This window comes from Tympanuchus pallidicinctus, unplaced genomic scaffold (assembly GCF_026119805.1).
Source record: "Tympanuchus pallidicinctus isolate F22 unplaced genomic scaffold, pur_lepc_1.0 scaffold3, whole genome shotgun sequence".
NCBI classification, from domain to species: Eukaryota; Metazoa; Chordata; class Aves; order Galliformes; family Phasianidae; genus Tympanuchus; species Tympanuchus pallidicinctus.
In genome coordinates this window covers 43497693-43512890 of record NW_026294747.1, presented here as the reverse complement: position 1 = coordinate 43512890, position 15198 = coordinate 43497693, and the positions used below count along the sequence as shown (strand labels likewise).

The window sequence follows — 15198 nt, the reverse complement described above, 5'->3', positions numbered from 1 at the left end:
TGTTCCAGTTCTCATCCCAAAGCATATGCTGTATGCCCTCGAGGGGGAAAACAGTTAAGAATTACAAGGGGTATTATGTATGGTAGAAACAAGCAACCTGCTGAAGTAATAACCTGCTGTATGCCCTTAAGTCTCTGTATGAATCAGGGCTTTTAAGTGGTGACTGAAATACGAGGAATATGTCATCTCAGAGATTAACAAGACAGCCTCACTTAGGAGATGAGAAACACATTTATTTTCTTCTTTTGTAATACTGATCCTCATGCAGGAAGATTCAGACTGGAGTAACTTCTTAAACTGCTGTCTCAGTCCTTGAGATATGGCTCTTTTGAGACAGAACAGGATGCAGTCGAGCTGAGCATATTTGATTATAGTTCTATAGCTATATAGTTATATAGCTATAGTTCCGATAACAAAGTCTGATCTCCTGACTATTAACTGCCTGAAACCTCTGCGAGTGTTGTGGCACAGTCCAGTAACCAGTATTGCTTTTTAAATAGCATAAATGACTTCTCTGCTCCCTCTTGTGTGGATAGGTAACAGTGGTGAAATGGCTTGCCTGATGCTTCAGCTCTCTGTAGTACTGGAACATCTCCTGCTATAGACTAGTGTCTAACTCTTGTCCCTGGATTTCCTGTGGGCCAGTTCAGAAACAGCTTGGGAGCATGGTGATTCACTTGGAAGAACTGCTATGAATCCATGGTTCGTGCCTGTCTGGGCCTTGGGATTCAAACGCTGCGTCTTCCACCAACTGCTGGGCTGCCGCCTTCACTTAATTGTATGCGTGTGAAGAGTAGCGCGTCTGATGAAGCAGATGCATACACACATCAAAGTTTAGCGTTAGCTGCAGATTTACCTAGTGTTAATTAAAGAATCTGTAAGTATTAAGAGTACAGAATTTCAACTTTGGCTGCTAAATGTATTTCTTAAAAATAAATAAAACCATGAGGTGTCTGAAGAGAAACTAAAGAGCTTACACATCTAGTTCTGTGTAACTGAGGCATCTTTAATCTGCACTGAGGAGTGGTGTGTTTCAAAGCACTGGAAACCACTTTGCATTGTGTGCATTCATAAAGAGGTGCTCATTAAAAATGCATTTTTGGTCACCACCTGTTACTTGCTTAATGTGATGTGTGCTTTACTACACTATTGTGTTCTGTTGCTCTTTTCCAAAGTGCATTATTCATTGCTTTGAACTGTATGGGCAGGAATATATTCTGAACATCTGATTTCTGTGCTGACCATTCCCCAAGGAAAGACTAATGTCCGTGTTTATGACCAACAAGCCAAGCCTTTCATGTCATCTTTTTGTGAAGATTTCATGCCTTCTGCATACCAAAGATGCAAATAGGGGATTTGCGTCTGTGATGCTACAAGGAGACAGCAAGGAGGCTGTACTTGCATGCAACAAAGACCTCCTAAAGCATTTAATGAAGACCTATTTGGGGGACAGTGCAAAGCTTTCTCCTGCTCCTTTGTCCCCCAACCTTTCTTTCACCCACATGTATCATCTGAGAGTAGGCATGTGTGGAGTGAGGTGTATGCTGACTTAGTTGCTGCCAGATGCAGTTGATGTGGAATACTGAAACCCAAAAAACATAGAACCATGGCACCCTTGCTTGCTTTTCCTTTTCTGGAAAAGTAATGAAGAATTTCGCAGGTATCTCTTAAGAATTTAGCTTCCTTAGCCAGTAGAATTACAACAATGTAAATTGGGAAGTGTTAATAGGTGGGGAGCTAGGTCTTTTTTTTTCTTTTAAAGAGAAGTGCATCCACAAAACCACTCCTATCACCTTCTTCCCAGAGCAGAACGTATGTTCTAGTTATCCCTAAGGGACTCCACTACTTATCTGTCATTGCAGAGCAACAACTACTACATGGCTATACCCCTACCTTGGAAAACCAGAGTGTTGTGTTGGAATAAAAAAAATGCCTGCAGAGCTGCTCTTGTCTGTTCTCCCCAGCTAATCCAAATCTACAGTGTGGAGGTAAAGCTGTGCATAAGGAGCCCAATGAAACACGTAGCGTAGTGTACACATTCACTCAGTGTGTACCAGAAGATATTTCCTCCCTAATGGACAAAGGAATGAGTAGATGGTTGAATGTTTTTTTTTTTTTTTCTTTCAATTGTAGTGTGAAATTTTATATAATGTGATCAGCAGGCAGGTTTCATTTGCATTCTTAGTCATGTGTCCAAAACCCGCCCTACAACCTGATGGCATCAGCAGTCTGCTCGCAGGAGCTTGAAACAGTAGGAGTTGTGCAGCTTGGAGCTGAAATGAGTTGGCAGCACCATTTGAAGAAGTTTGCTTAGTTCCTGCCTGCATTGTGTAGGGCTGGCTTCAAAAGGACTGTTGCTTCTACGTCATGAGAATAGCTTTCAGTCCGAATTCACAAGGAGTCGTGTATCTACAGATCTAACATGCAGCAAATGCTCATTTTAGTCTCAGTTATGCCTGTTTTTGTAGTGCTGCTTAGAAATTGACAGTGGTGACTGGATTAAGATTAATTCAGGGAAATTCTGTTTATTTATTATTGTGCATTAATTTTCAGTGGTAAATTTCATAGACCCAGCACATCTTCTGCATATTTACACTATCAGTAGAACATTCTTAGCTTGAAGGTCGCGAGTTCAGACTTTGGTGCCTGATTGTAGGACCCTGTATTTACCATGCATCTTACTGCTGTGGAGATAGCAAATGGCTACTGCTTGTGCTGGGACTTAGAGGAATGGTGAATTGAGCTGGTGCTGCTAAGGTGCCAGAGCGTCTGGGTCTGCATTCGGGTACCACACTGTAATAATTACTGGATTTTCTTTATGTTCAGCAGACTATAAGCATCTGCTTTCTTCCTTTAAAACTAGCACCATCTGCATGTTTTCTGAGCTATTACTTAATATGCCTGTCTCCAAAGTATTAACTCTTACTGTAGGTTGAAGAGAGCAAATTGTTTTACTGTGGCATTTCTTCTGGTGAGTGGCTGCATTAATTCCCATGGAGCTCCAATTTCTGAGCAGCCATTCATCACTCAACCAATTCACGATGCTCTCAGCAAAAAACAGGTTTGTCCAAGTAACTCAATGCCTTTGCTGAAGTGTATTTAAACAATGATGCAGAGCAATTTTATTAAGTTATGTGAAAAGCTGTTTGTAAACCAGAACAAAAGAATCCTTACTCAACACATTAACATGGTCAATATTTTGGAGTTCAAAATGGACCCAGCATTGCTCATTTCTCTGTTACAGATGAATCTTTTTTGCCAAAGAAGTTTTGTGCTTCACTGAGGTGAAGGGTGTAAACCTGCTCTGCACTGACAAAATTCTGCTTGTGCTTATCTCTCTGAATTTAGTGCCCCTTAGAATGTCATCTGAGGCTGCCTCTAGAAGCTGTACTTTCTCTGGACTACCAAGGAGTGAATACTGCTAGGTTCAGATCCACAGCAATATAAACTTTTGTGTAATCTATGCCTTAATTTTCCAGTAACTCTTACACTGTAATGTAGCCCCAGTGTGCTTGAAGGTAGATCCTGCTCTCCACAGCCTGGGGCTTGAGACACTTTTGGCTGAAGCATTCTTCCAGGGGCTTACCTTCCCCTCCTTTTCTTTCACTAGCAGAGGCCAGCCCATCAGGGCTGCGCTTCTGTTGTCTGTGATCTTGCGCTTGCCCTCCACCAGTCACTCGATCCATCGTCTTGTGTTTCTGTTGAGTGTGTTGCCTAAAGAGTAAACCTGAGCTCTGCTGATTTAAGTAAGGGCTCTGCATGTGAGAGAGCTTGGGAATTGCCTGGAAACACGCATGTGTGCCACATTGATGTGGCGTTAAGGGAGTCTGAAGATTAAGAAGGATAATTGAAAAATGACTCTGTAATACAAAAGGGTTTTGGTATTACACATAAAATGAAACCTGCTCTGTTGTGTTTTTTTCTGTTTGTAACTTGTGTTTTGTGCTGTGTTTAGGAGTTATTTGTTTTTTGAAGTGTTTTGATTGTGTTTAAGATTTGTCTCAGTAAGTGCGAAGTCTTGAAAGTCCTGTTTCCTTTCCATTACAGATGCTGTTGTATGAGCTTGTTTTTTCAGGAAAATCCTAGCATGACAGCTTGAGAGGAAATTGGTTTTTGTTGATATGGAAGACTCAGCAGTCAGCAACCTTAAGACTGGCCTAATGGGAGCAGAAGTTAATCTTCCCTGTATGTTAATAGTAATGTAGTGGTACTGCTTACTGCTGTTTATATGACAGATGGCAAAAAGGCAGTACCTTCTAAGATATGTCTACACCCTTCGCATTTTCTCATGGTGTCAACAGGTATTCGTAGAGCATTGCATACATTCAGTGTGCCATGGCCACCAGCAATTACTGGTAAGTCAAAAGTGTGAGAAATTAAAGGTATAGGAATAACTTCGTTTTTCTCCGTCAGAAAGAAACACATTTTCTGCTTAGCATAGCCTGAGCTGTGTGCTAGTCCTGTTGTGAAAGAGCACCTCATTTGGAGGCCTGGTGTGAGGCTGATGGAGAAGTAAAAAGAGCAGAGCTCTGCAGAGCTAGGTAATAAATGTTATGTGTTATCTGCACAATTCACAGTAGATTACACAGATTGTATTAGCTGAGGCTAATCAGTTTCTTCAGATACCTAAAGAGCACTGCTAGGGACTGGGAAGACTTCTCTTGAGGGTGTTAGCAGAACACATAATCGTATGTTTGAATGCACAGGCTGGATTACCACTAGTAAGTGATCTAAGCCTAATGGCCCCACACAAGGGACACTGAGCATTGGCTGTTTCCTCTTCTGCACGTAGTGGGTGAGCCTGAGTTACAGACCCGCTGGCTTGCAGCTGGACATACATGCACAGCCACACTTGATAGGTTAATGTGTCAGTGCAATTCTGTCCTTGTGATGTGCTAGGGCTAAGCCCAGTCAGAAGCAGCTTGTGTTTCTTTATTCTTCTTGCAGCAGCTACTGGAAAGCTTAGGAAGTGTAGTTTTTAACACGCAGCATTCAGATGTGTTAAGGCAGCTGGTTTGGGATTCCAGTTTTTTTAATTTTTAATGCAATCACATGAAAAATCTTGATGTTTGTCTGCTTAATCTGTTTTTGTTTTGTTTGTTTTTGTTATTGTTGAATTCCCAAAGAAGCAGGGTGGTCTAGTCCTGTGATCAGCTAGTGTGTTTGTGGAAGCAGTTCTGTTTTACCATGGGCTTCTTGAAATTGCATTCAAACCACTGCACACATCCTCTGCATCTCAGTTTTTTTTGCAGCTGCTGAAATTCTTTCTGCCTCACTTTGCTTGTCTGGGAAATTCACTTTTCATGTTCTTCAGAGCAGGCTTCACTTTTTCTGATATGTTAATATTTGGCTTCACAACGGGAGACTCTCATATCCATGAAGACCTGTGTGACTAGAATAACAACTGCCAAACAAGCACAGATTAGGAATATGGTTTCAAACTAAAACAGAGATATTTGAAGTGGATGTAAGGCAAAAGTTCTGTTTTGTTTTAATGGTAAGAGTAGTGAAGCACTGAAACAAGTTGCCCAGAGGGATAATGGTGCCCCATCATTGAAGGCATTCGAGGTCAGGCTGGATGGGGCTCTGAGCAACCTGATCTAGCTGTGGGTGTCCCTGTGCATTGCAGGGGAGTTGGACTAGGTGACCTGTAAGATCAACTCAAGTGATCTATGATTCTGTGACATTGTGGCAGCTGTTGAAGGTGACTTTCACCTTTCTTCTTTTTTCCTTTTGATCAGCTATTTTTTTCCTTCAGTCAGAACATCCCTCCGCTCTGCAGTTGCACAGTTCTTTGTTGTTCTGTGACATTAACTGTTACTTCAGCTGTGGAATTGTTGTGGTTTAGTGAGTTTTTGATGTTAATTTCTAATGTTTTTCTGTATTGCACATATGTGGAATAGAACTTTGAAGGTGACTTAATTTTTTGTGGAAGATGAATGGCTGAACCTTCTCTGCTGGCAGCACAGCCAGGCTGCTGCAGTGCAGGTTCCAGCTCTTGCTGAGATGCAGTTTACTGCAGCTTACAGGCAGGAAGCTCTGAATAGTCCGTGTCTACTGCACACGAGTGTATTTGCTCCTCATACATAGCTCTTCCCTCCAAAGGGGAAATGGCGGCTCTGGACTTGCTGTTAAGCACAGAAGATCCAGAAGGGATGTGAGGAGGGGCCCAGAGCTCCTCTTGGAGCAGGGTTCCTGTGTCTTCACTCTGCCCTTTTCCGTTTTATTTGCCCTTGTCCTGGTGGTAGAGCAATTGACCCAGTGGACGTGAGAATATTTGCTTTCACAGAGTGCTCCGGTTACATTGTGCAAGCCACACATGAAATTTACTGTGCCTTTTCACCTCTACCATGTGCAAGGATGCTGAATATGAATTCTTCTGCTTTAAAATAATTATGCAGTGATCAGCTGCTGCTTTGAAGTTCTTGATACTTTTTCTCGTATTGTGGCATTGAAGGTATAATACAGATCTCTAGCTCTGAATCTCTAAGTAAACCCCAAGCTTGCCTCAAGTTAACTTTTGTTTTGTTTTTTGTTTTTCTTCGTGAAGTAGAAGTGTTATTAACAGATTTGGTGTGTTTTATGAAGGCTAGTGTCATGTGCCCAGTTAGGTGTTTGATGCATCCCTTCCTTGTAAACGCACTGAAAAGTGCAAGACTTAGATATATTTACAGTAAGAGAAGTGGTAGAAATCCTCTTACATCAAACTTTCATAGCAGCCCTTTGGCTTGATGTTTCTTGATGGCACACTCCATTTTAGTATTGTAATTTTTTTCATTTTGGTGAACAAAGGGAGTGTAGCAGAGCTTACCCTCAGGAGCTCTGAATGGCTAACCTAACTCAGTATCAGGCTTCAGCATTAAAAGCTGTGAAAAATGCTCAGTTTTGAATTTAAATGTGAATGCTTCTGGCTTGATTATCCCAGCAAAATTTGTTCAGACTGTGCTTGAGAAAACTGCTTTCCTTTTCATGTAAGTCATTGTGCTTGGTGTGCTGAATTTCAGAGAATTCGGAAGTGCTTCAAGTCTGTTCTGATGGTCTGCAATGTTTCTTTATAATGTGTGCTAGGCCAAATTACTATGGTCCTTAGAGACCACCACAGATTAGCTGGAAGCGTGTTGAACAGATGGATTGCATTTTAGCTGGTCATATTAGTAATGTCAAGTGACAGGCCTTGAACACAACACATTCTTTATTCCCTGTTACTGCATAAACCACCCCATGACAACTCGAGGGTGGAATAAAATACAAGTTGGGAGTAATTTGTCTGAGCACCATTATGAACATCTGAACCCACTTGCACTTGATTTGGAGAGAGTAGTTGAGGATAAATCAATAAGCTTTTCATTTTCCTCAAGTAGGTAAATTAGAAGTGCTGCTGGCAATAGAAGCCGGGGGACACTGTGTTGCAATTGAATTTTCTCTTCTCTGGTCAAATCGATAATGCTGCTGGGCACAACAGCAGAACCGCTGTGCTGAAATGAGTAATTTATCTTGGGGTCAGTCGGACCAGGCTGGGAGTTCTGCTGTTAGGTAGCTGCTCATAGTTTTGCTTCATATTTTAGAATGTATATTTTTATACTGAGTTTGATTAAGAAAATATTGTTTCCCCCATAACTGGGGATGTGGGGGGTGGGGCAGCTGCTTTGTCATTGATTCCAGTAGGCTTGAAGTAAAATTAGATCCTAGTTCCTAGCATCCTGAAATTATTATATATATATATATATATTTTTTACCTAGAGTAGCTTTTATTTAAGTACACACAGAACTTTTGTTACGGGATTTAAGCAATAACCACAAAAAAGTGCGCCATAAACAGTTTGATCTTGTAGCAGATGCATTTATCATGGCTTGCCTGCCTTACTTTCTGATGTGTGGAGTAATTTTGTTCTGTGTCATGCTGATGTGGGTGATGTAAGCAGTTAATAAGCTGTGAGAGTGCACAAAGGATCCCATTATAGCCTTGGAATTTTATTTTCATTTTCTCCACACCTTGCTGGTTACTGTCTTCCCATTGGCCTATTGATGCCTTGCAGGCTTGTGACGAGCTCTCTGTGCTGGTACAGCTTGCAGTGCAGGAGGTCTTACTTTGTGCTGGAATCTCTGTGCTACTCTAATACAAGTACCAAAACCTGAGCCATGACAGTCCTAGATCTAATAATTGCGTGGATGATTGTTTCTGTGCGTATTGCATTTGTTTTGTGTGTTTTGTTGTTTTGGGGTTGTTGTTTTTTAATAGAATTTGGTCTCATTCCTCTGTTCAGTATATTTCTGTCATTTGGTTAGCTACTCACAGCCCAGTCGTGCTGGGGATGGTTCAGACTAGGTATAATTCCTTCACATCCCCTCCCACTGAGATCCCAGACCGTGACTGTCAGAACTGATTACTTTCAGCGGATGAGGCAACAGTTATTTTAGCAGCTTTTGGATTTCCACTTGAAGGATCTTTAGAAGCCTGCTTTGTAGTTTGCTGGTTTCCAGGAAAAAAACCCACCTCTTTTAAGACAGCTAATCTTCTAGTCTGTCACCTCATGAATACAATTATTACAGCGATGAGCAAGATTTTTAATCAAATTTTGTGGTGTGTGTTACATGTTGGCAGAGAAACAGTGAGTACTGAGTCACTCAGTGTCACCAGGTGTGCTCGCGTGGTAAGGTGCACATGGAGAACATCTCAGTAAAAGGTCTGCTTATGTTTTGCTTCCTTGCCATCGCCAAAACAACTTGTTTCATCTTGTCTCATCTTTTGTGGGATCCTGGTGTACAGTTTACAGAACTTGTAAATGGTTTTCCTCATGCTATCAATAACTTCTCAGATGACTACAGCAAAATAGTTATGTTTGTCTGCATTGGTTGTTAAACATTCCTTTTTTCTTAACCTCCTTGTTGTAGGCTGCAAAGTAGCTTGTTTACTTTATTACATGAATACAAAGCTGGAAATCCCACAGGTTTGAATTTATTCCTTAAAATATATTTTAATATTAAAATGTACTCATTTGCTCAAGTGCTCGCTATTAAGAGTTCTGTTTCTAGAAAAACTTGAGTCCAGCCATCCCAAGCTTGGAGCATGCTGCACAGGAGGTACCAGCCCAGCCATGTTCCCACTAGTGCCCAAACTTACCAGCCCTGCTGCTGCCAGGCTCCAAGTGGCCAATGGGGAGTTCATCCGTATGTGTAGGGTCATGCTTGGGGCATTGCCTGGAAGATCAGATGTGTACTAAAGGTACTGGAGAAGGATGTTGACAGCACTGCATAGGTAGGGCTCTACTGAGCTTTTCCGCTCAGGGGTCTGAGCTCAGTTGGAGTGTAAGCCTGTTTCTCTGGCCAGGGAATGTTTGCTCTTAGTGGTATAAATAAAGCTGATGATGGTTTTTCTTCATGGGCATTTTCAAGCAGGAGAGCACCATTTGGCTCCCAGTCAGCTGGGCAATTAGCATTTTATAGCCAAGCAATATACTTAAATGGAATGGCTTGGCTTGAGCGTTGAATTACAATGGCCAGTCGACTGCTGTTCTTCTTACATAATTTATTTGCTACTCCCTTCTTGTTCAGGATTCAAGCAGAGGTTAATTTAATTCCACATGAGAAGCTAGTAGTTGCTTCACATTAGCGCTGTGTGGTGCAGGGAAGTGTTTGTGTAAAGCTTGTTTGCCTGGTCCCATAGCTGTGGAAAGGACAGTTTCTCATACTCCTATCCTGACAGTATGTTCTTTGCTGCAGCAATTGGCATGCTCTTGTTGGCGTTTAAGAATGCAGCCAAAATGGATTCCTCAAGACTGTGTTATTCCATGCTGTTAGAGGCAAATTTTTAAGGCGCAAATGTGTACTGAAGCATGTGTAGTATGGGCCCGGGAGGCTTTGTTCCTACAGAAATATAAGGGGCCCGTTTACCCTGTTACATGTAAACAAAATGTTAATATATGACCATGGTGATTTGAGAGCTAGAGCTGCCACTGTCTCCTCTGATGACCCAAGGCGGTCAGCCAACAGCAAACATCCTGCGTGTGTGATCTTAGGAAGATAAAAAGCGCAAGTAAAACATGCCCCAGCACTCCAGAAACAAATTGGGAGCTCTGAGTGCAGCAACCGCATTCCCTCTGTCTGTGTTTGTTCATGCTTTTATAAGCCTGAGGGCTTAACTCAGTGCTTAGGATTTTATCCGCAATCTCATATGTGTCTTAATTTTTCCTAAAGCCTTTGACTGATGGAATCAATGTAGGGGAATTTTGGCTTTATTATTCTTGTTTTTCTTAAGCTCCCTTCTTAACAAAGCGACTGTAAATGTGAAGCCCCTGGTGTGCACTGGCTTAGATGCCAGAAGGCTGCTACTGAGAGTACTACATTTATTTATGTCTAACCTCATGAGTTTTAGGTAGATTGAAAGTATCCTCAAATCCTTGTGGTGCCTGCCTGGAGTGCCCAGCTGCTCTCAGCAGAGCTGTGCCCCTGGCAGTGTCCTTGTGTTGCTCAGGCTGCAGGTTGTCTCCACCAGCTCAGCTTCACACCTCTGGCGCAGCTGAGAGCAAACACTGAACAGACACCTCCACCTTTGGCAGGGAGGTACTCCCCCAGAATGGAGTCATGCACTGCTGTGTGCAGGAACCTTCCTGGGTTCTATCCACTGGGTTTGGGGATCTGGCTCAAGTGATGTGAGACTTGGCTGCCAGTGCTTGTGTTTTGTGATGGTAAGCAGTGACCTAACCAGAGGCATCTGCTCTTGCAGCCACCACTGCTGATGAAGATGCTGAGGTCTTGGACAAGTTTCAAGTTCAAAATATCCTCTTTGGAAGAGGAGAAACAGGCACCTGCAGGAGCTGCACTGAGGCCTGACAGATCTGTTTTGAATGGTATTCCTTAAATAAGACTGCTGTTATCAATGTTGTGTCATGGAAATCTCATTAGCAGTAGTACCAACAGTAAAAAAAAAGTAAGCATACAGCAGTGTGGGAGAGCTGATGCTGACATGCAGTCAGCGTTCAAACTGATCATGGAGTTGGTTCATGGCCTTAGTGTGAAGTTGGCAACTCAAACCCTAATTGTTTTAATAATTAGGGAAATTGTTACCATGTGTTATTGCAGTAAGTTTTACTGCTTTAATCAAGCTTTACTTGCGCTGTAAAAATATTTAAGTGGTCTCTCAGAGGAAAAATTAGGATTCTTGCTTTTGTAGTTGCTCCCTGGAGTACCGTGGGATTCTGTGTGCAACTGGAAGCGTTTGAAAGCCTTGCTCTGCTCTACAGCAGCCTCTGCCTGCTTCTAGCCGTGCACTCACCCAAGAGAGAGCAAATGTGGATCATCCTTTCCTCTGTTTCATGCCTCAGCTCTGCTGCATTCCTTGTGGAGCAGCATCCCTTATGTAATGCAGTGCTGCTTGCCTCAGGGGAATATGTTTTTATCTCCTGTTTATTTTGCTCACTGGACTCCAGCTGTGTGCCCAGGTTAACCCAGTGGCCAGTGTAAGAGCCTGTGTACCTACTGGTCATTTCAGGTCTGAGGTTAATTCTGAACTGTTCCAGGTGTTAGATTTTTGGTGTCTTGACTCCTCTTACAACCAATTGAATAGTATCATTGTGCGTGTTTGTGTTGAACACTGCTGACTGCAGCACAGAGAGGCTGGCAGTGTTTTCAGTGGCCGTGGAAGTTACTGCAGATGAGGAAGACAATTCCATCCTAGAATAAGAAATGCATTGACCTTCCTTTATGCAGTGTTGAGATCTACTGATGAGCTACAGGACATAGTGATGTTATCATCACAAATAATAATCTCAGGTGGAGGTGTTTCAAACAAAAGATAGTTATGTGTAGTGTATTTTAAAAATAAACAGGCCAAAGTACTGCCTCTTACAACTGGAACTTTTCATTCTGAGCCATGCTGTCACTGCAGTTCCAGAGAGACTGGTGCTCTCAGTGGGTCCAGGCCCAGCCAGACACGGAGTTTGGGCACTTGTGGGTGTGTGCTCATGGCTGTGCTGGGTGGTGCATGCACAGTGAGTGTGCGGGGGGGGGGGGGGGCGGCATGGGAATAGTACAGCAGAAAGGTTAGCTGTGGTGCCTTTTGTGGCTTGGGGTAAGTAGCTGGCGAGCTGATGATTACACAAAGACAACGCGAATTCTTAATGCATTCCTGCCTCAGTGCCACTCCATGCACTGGGTGACTGGAAACAAAATTCTTTTTTTTTTTTTTTTTGCCATGGAAATCACTGGTTAAAGCCCAATGCTTTGGCATATGCAAATTTTGAATTTGTTTAAAGCCTCAGTGCCACACTATTGTTAAAGCAGACAGTGAAGTCCAGCCATATGCTGTTAAAAGCAATACAGTTTGCAGCTGTTTTGCTAACAGGTGCAAACAAACTTTTGTTTAATATGTCTCAAGTGCACAAACTATAAAATGCATTTGGCCAACAATTCAGCAAATGCCTGGCCTGCATTAGCCAAACTTCCTATTGTATTAAGATCTGTGGAACTTGCCTTTTTAACAGCACCAAAAACCCATCAGCTGTGCTATGAAATATTTCTGCTTTATCTAGACTGTTACTACTGGGGAATGTGTTCTGAGCATGAATTGGAGGGGAAGAAATGAAATATGTGACGTCTCAAATTTTTATTCAATATCCGCTATGATTGCTTATCAGATGCTTCAGGCTCAGTGGGATATTTCCTCTTAAAATCAGGTTTAATTTTTTGTCGCATGGTAACTCTGAAAGCAGTGAAATAACAATCCAGTAACTTGGAGAGGAAGTGTTTCAGTGAATAGCTGATTGTTTTAGGAAACGTGTGACTGCCCTCCATGCCCAACTGCAGTGTTTTTTCCTCTGGTGCTGAATGCTCCATCAGAATTAAAGCGTGAGCCCTTCCCATGGCTGCAGGGCAGCCTGGGGCGTGGAGACAAGTGGGGAAGGGGCACCTGCCAAACACTGGTAGAGCCCTATGCGGAACTTTTGTTTCCTGAATCCCAGCACAGCATTTTCATCACACAGCCACTTTCCTCCCCAGTTTTTCATGTGAAACAAATACTTGCAGGCATAATGTTTTGTTCACATCACCACAAATGAGCATTAGTCGCTGCCGGGTGAAGCTTGGAACAGTATTTCTGCGTGTGCTGTATGTTACAGAAAATGGCTTGAGTGCATGGCTGAACACATTGCCAATCACAGTCCTCCCTGCAGTCTATTTGTCCACCTTTGGATATTTGCCTTCCCTGGGGCTTGTAGCCTTTCCTCAGTAAGCCTGTCTGTAGTTTCAGAGTAGCTTCAAGCAGCTGATATTTAAGTGTTTCTGACCAAACAATACATCTCCTTTCCCTTGTCTCCCCCACAACATAATTAAGCAAATTTTCTTTTTGTTAAAAACAATGCAAACAAATCTAGAACTAGCACTGCTTTGAACAAGTGGGTTTCAAGCTGTCTATTCAGTAGCTTTTTCCCTCGCGCCCACTTCCTTAGCCCATCTTTAGAATTTCAAACCTATGGAATGATTTGCCCAATTATTCAAATTGCATAAACTTCACAGGCTGGCTTTGGTCCCTTTAATGGGCCCAGTGCATTTTTGTACATCCTGGAACACAGCAGCAGCTGTACGTCAGGCGTCAAATGAACGCAGGTCATGCCTGGGGTAAAGGCATGATGGGAAGGTGTGCCTGGCATGGAAGTTATTTTGGTTAGTACCACAGGACTCTCCATCTTCTCTATTGAAGTTGTTCAAAGAAGTGATCAGTGTATGTTAGCTGTGCAACCTGATGCCATCTTCAAATATTGATTTGTCTCTCAAGTGGGGCTTCCTCTTGTGACCTCTGAACTAGCAGAATGTTAAAGGCTTTGTAATCGATGGAACTCTGTATTCTTTGTGGCATGATTGATTGGGATTTCTTCACGCTGACCTTTGCTTGTTGCTGTCTTTTGTTTAGGAGGTCCTCCAGCAGCTGATTGTAATGAATTTACCAAATGTTTTAATGATTGGCAAAGATCCTCTTTCTGGTGAGTAGCTTGTTGGATTCTTCCTCACCCCGTGCTGAATGAATATTTTATTTACCTGAATATACACATACAATATCTGATATGTCTTACTATCATACATATATAAATTTGTATTTGTGAGTTCTTGCCAAAGCAGCTGCTTGCTTGTAACTCATGTCCCCTATCTTGTTGCCGCAAGTGATAGAGAACAATCTGCCCTGAGAAACTTGTTTCTCCTCCTGGTTTTCTGTCCTGTGTTCCTGTATAATCAGTTCAGCTGTAACGATATTTGCACACCAGGAAAGCTTTGCAAAGGTGCCCTGAAGTGTGAAGTGCAACTAAGTGTAGGAAGTAAAATATGTAAGAATGGAGAAAAGTATATGTATGGCATCTCAGAAAAAAAGTAGGAAGAGAATGGCAAGGATAAAAACATCTGTCCAGCCACTTTGTCGAGGCATGGGCATCTGTCACAAGAGGTACTCCATCAAAAATGATTGGAAGCTAATGATTTCACTTCCAGAATCGCCTGTTTTTGGTGGGACAAAAGACAGACCTGCAGAGCAAAATTAGTTTGACTTCTCATTGGAACAATATTTCTGAAGCAAGAGGTTTTATTGCTGTAGTTAATTTACTTTTTTAACATGCCCATTCTGCTGTAGCACCATGCTGGTGCCAAGGACAGTGCATTTTATTTTATTTTTTTAACCAAAGAAGGAAAACAGAATGAACCCTGTCTGCAGTGATGGGGGATGACGTGGTAACCAGCATCTCCAGTACAAACAAATGGCAGGAAGCTTGGCAGAAGATTTTATTTTGTTGGTTTTGGCAGGCATAGCGTATGTACATACACAAAGGGGTTATATCAGGAAAGAATATTAATTTATTGATACTGTGTTACAGAAACTCATAGCCTTGACGCTTCTGTAGTAAAATCCAGCTTGAGGGTATCCACTTCTTCAACAGTCACTGTAAAGTCTGTAATGCCAGTCTTAGTTCTTCTGTACAGGCTAACCTTATGGCTGAAGATGAAAAGAAACATAAGAGCTGTTGCTGTTTTCAGTCATATGGACAGTGGAACAAAACCTGACAAAGATGTTTGCGCCAACAGGGCGAGCTCTCTGCTCACCATGTCAATGGGAAAGGCTGGCTGGCTTCTTGTTGTGGCTGTTGCTGAGTGACAGCTGGTAGGAGGCTCATAATGCAATAACTGCAGTGTTGGTTTCTGGGGAAGCTGCACACTTGAAAG

General features: G+C 42.4%; 1 protein-coding gene across 3 annotated transcripts in view; it reads left to right on the top strand.

The window, feature by feature from the left end:
- The window catches only part of CCDC88C (coiled-coil domain containing 88C), an 86380-nt gene that overhangs the window by 19745 nt on the left and 51437 nt on the right, over positions 1-15198 (top strand). For 2 of the 3 annotated variants that reach the window (XM_052694025.1, XM_052694024.1), the window contains exon 4: positions 13904-13973. In XM_052694025.1, the coding sequence (XP_052549985.1) occupies positions 13904-13973 (70 nt within the window). Of the gene's footprint in view, positions 1-10824; positions 10848-13903; positions 13974-15198 lie in introns of those variants that run through there. The other variant, XM_052694026.1, reaches the window with a different exon arrangement.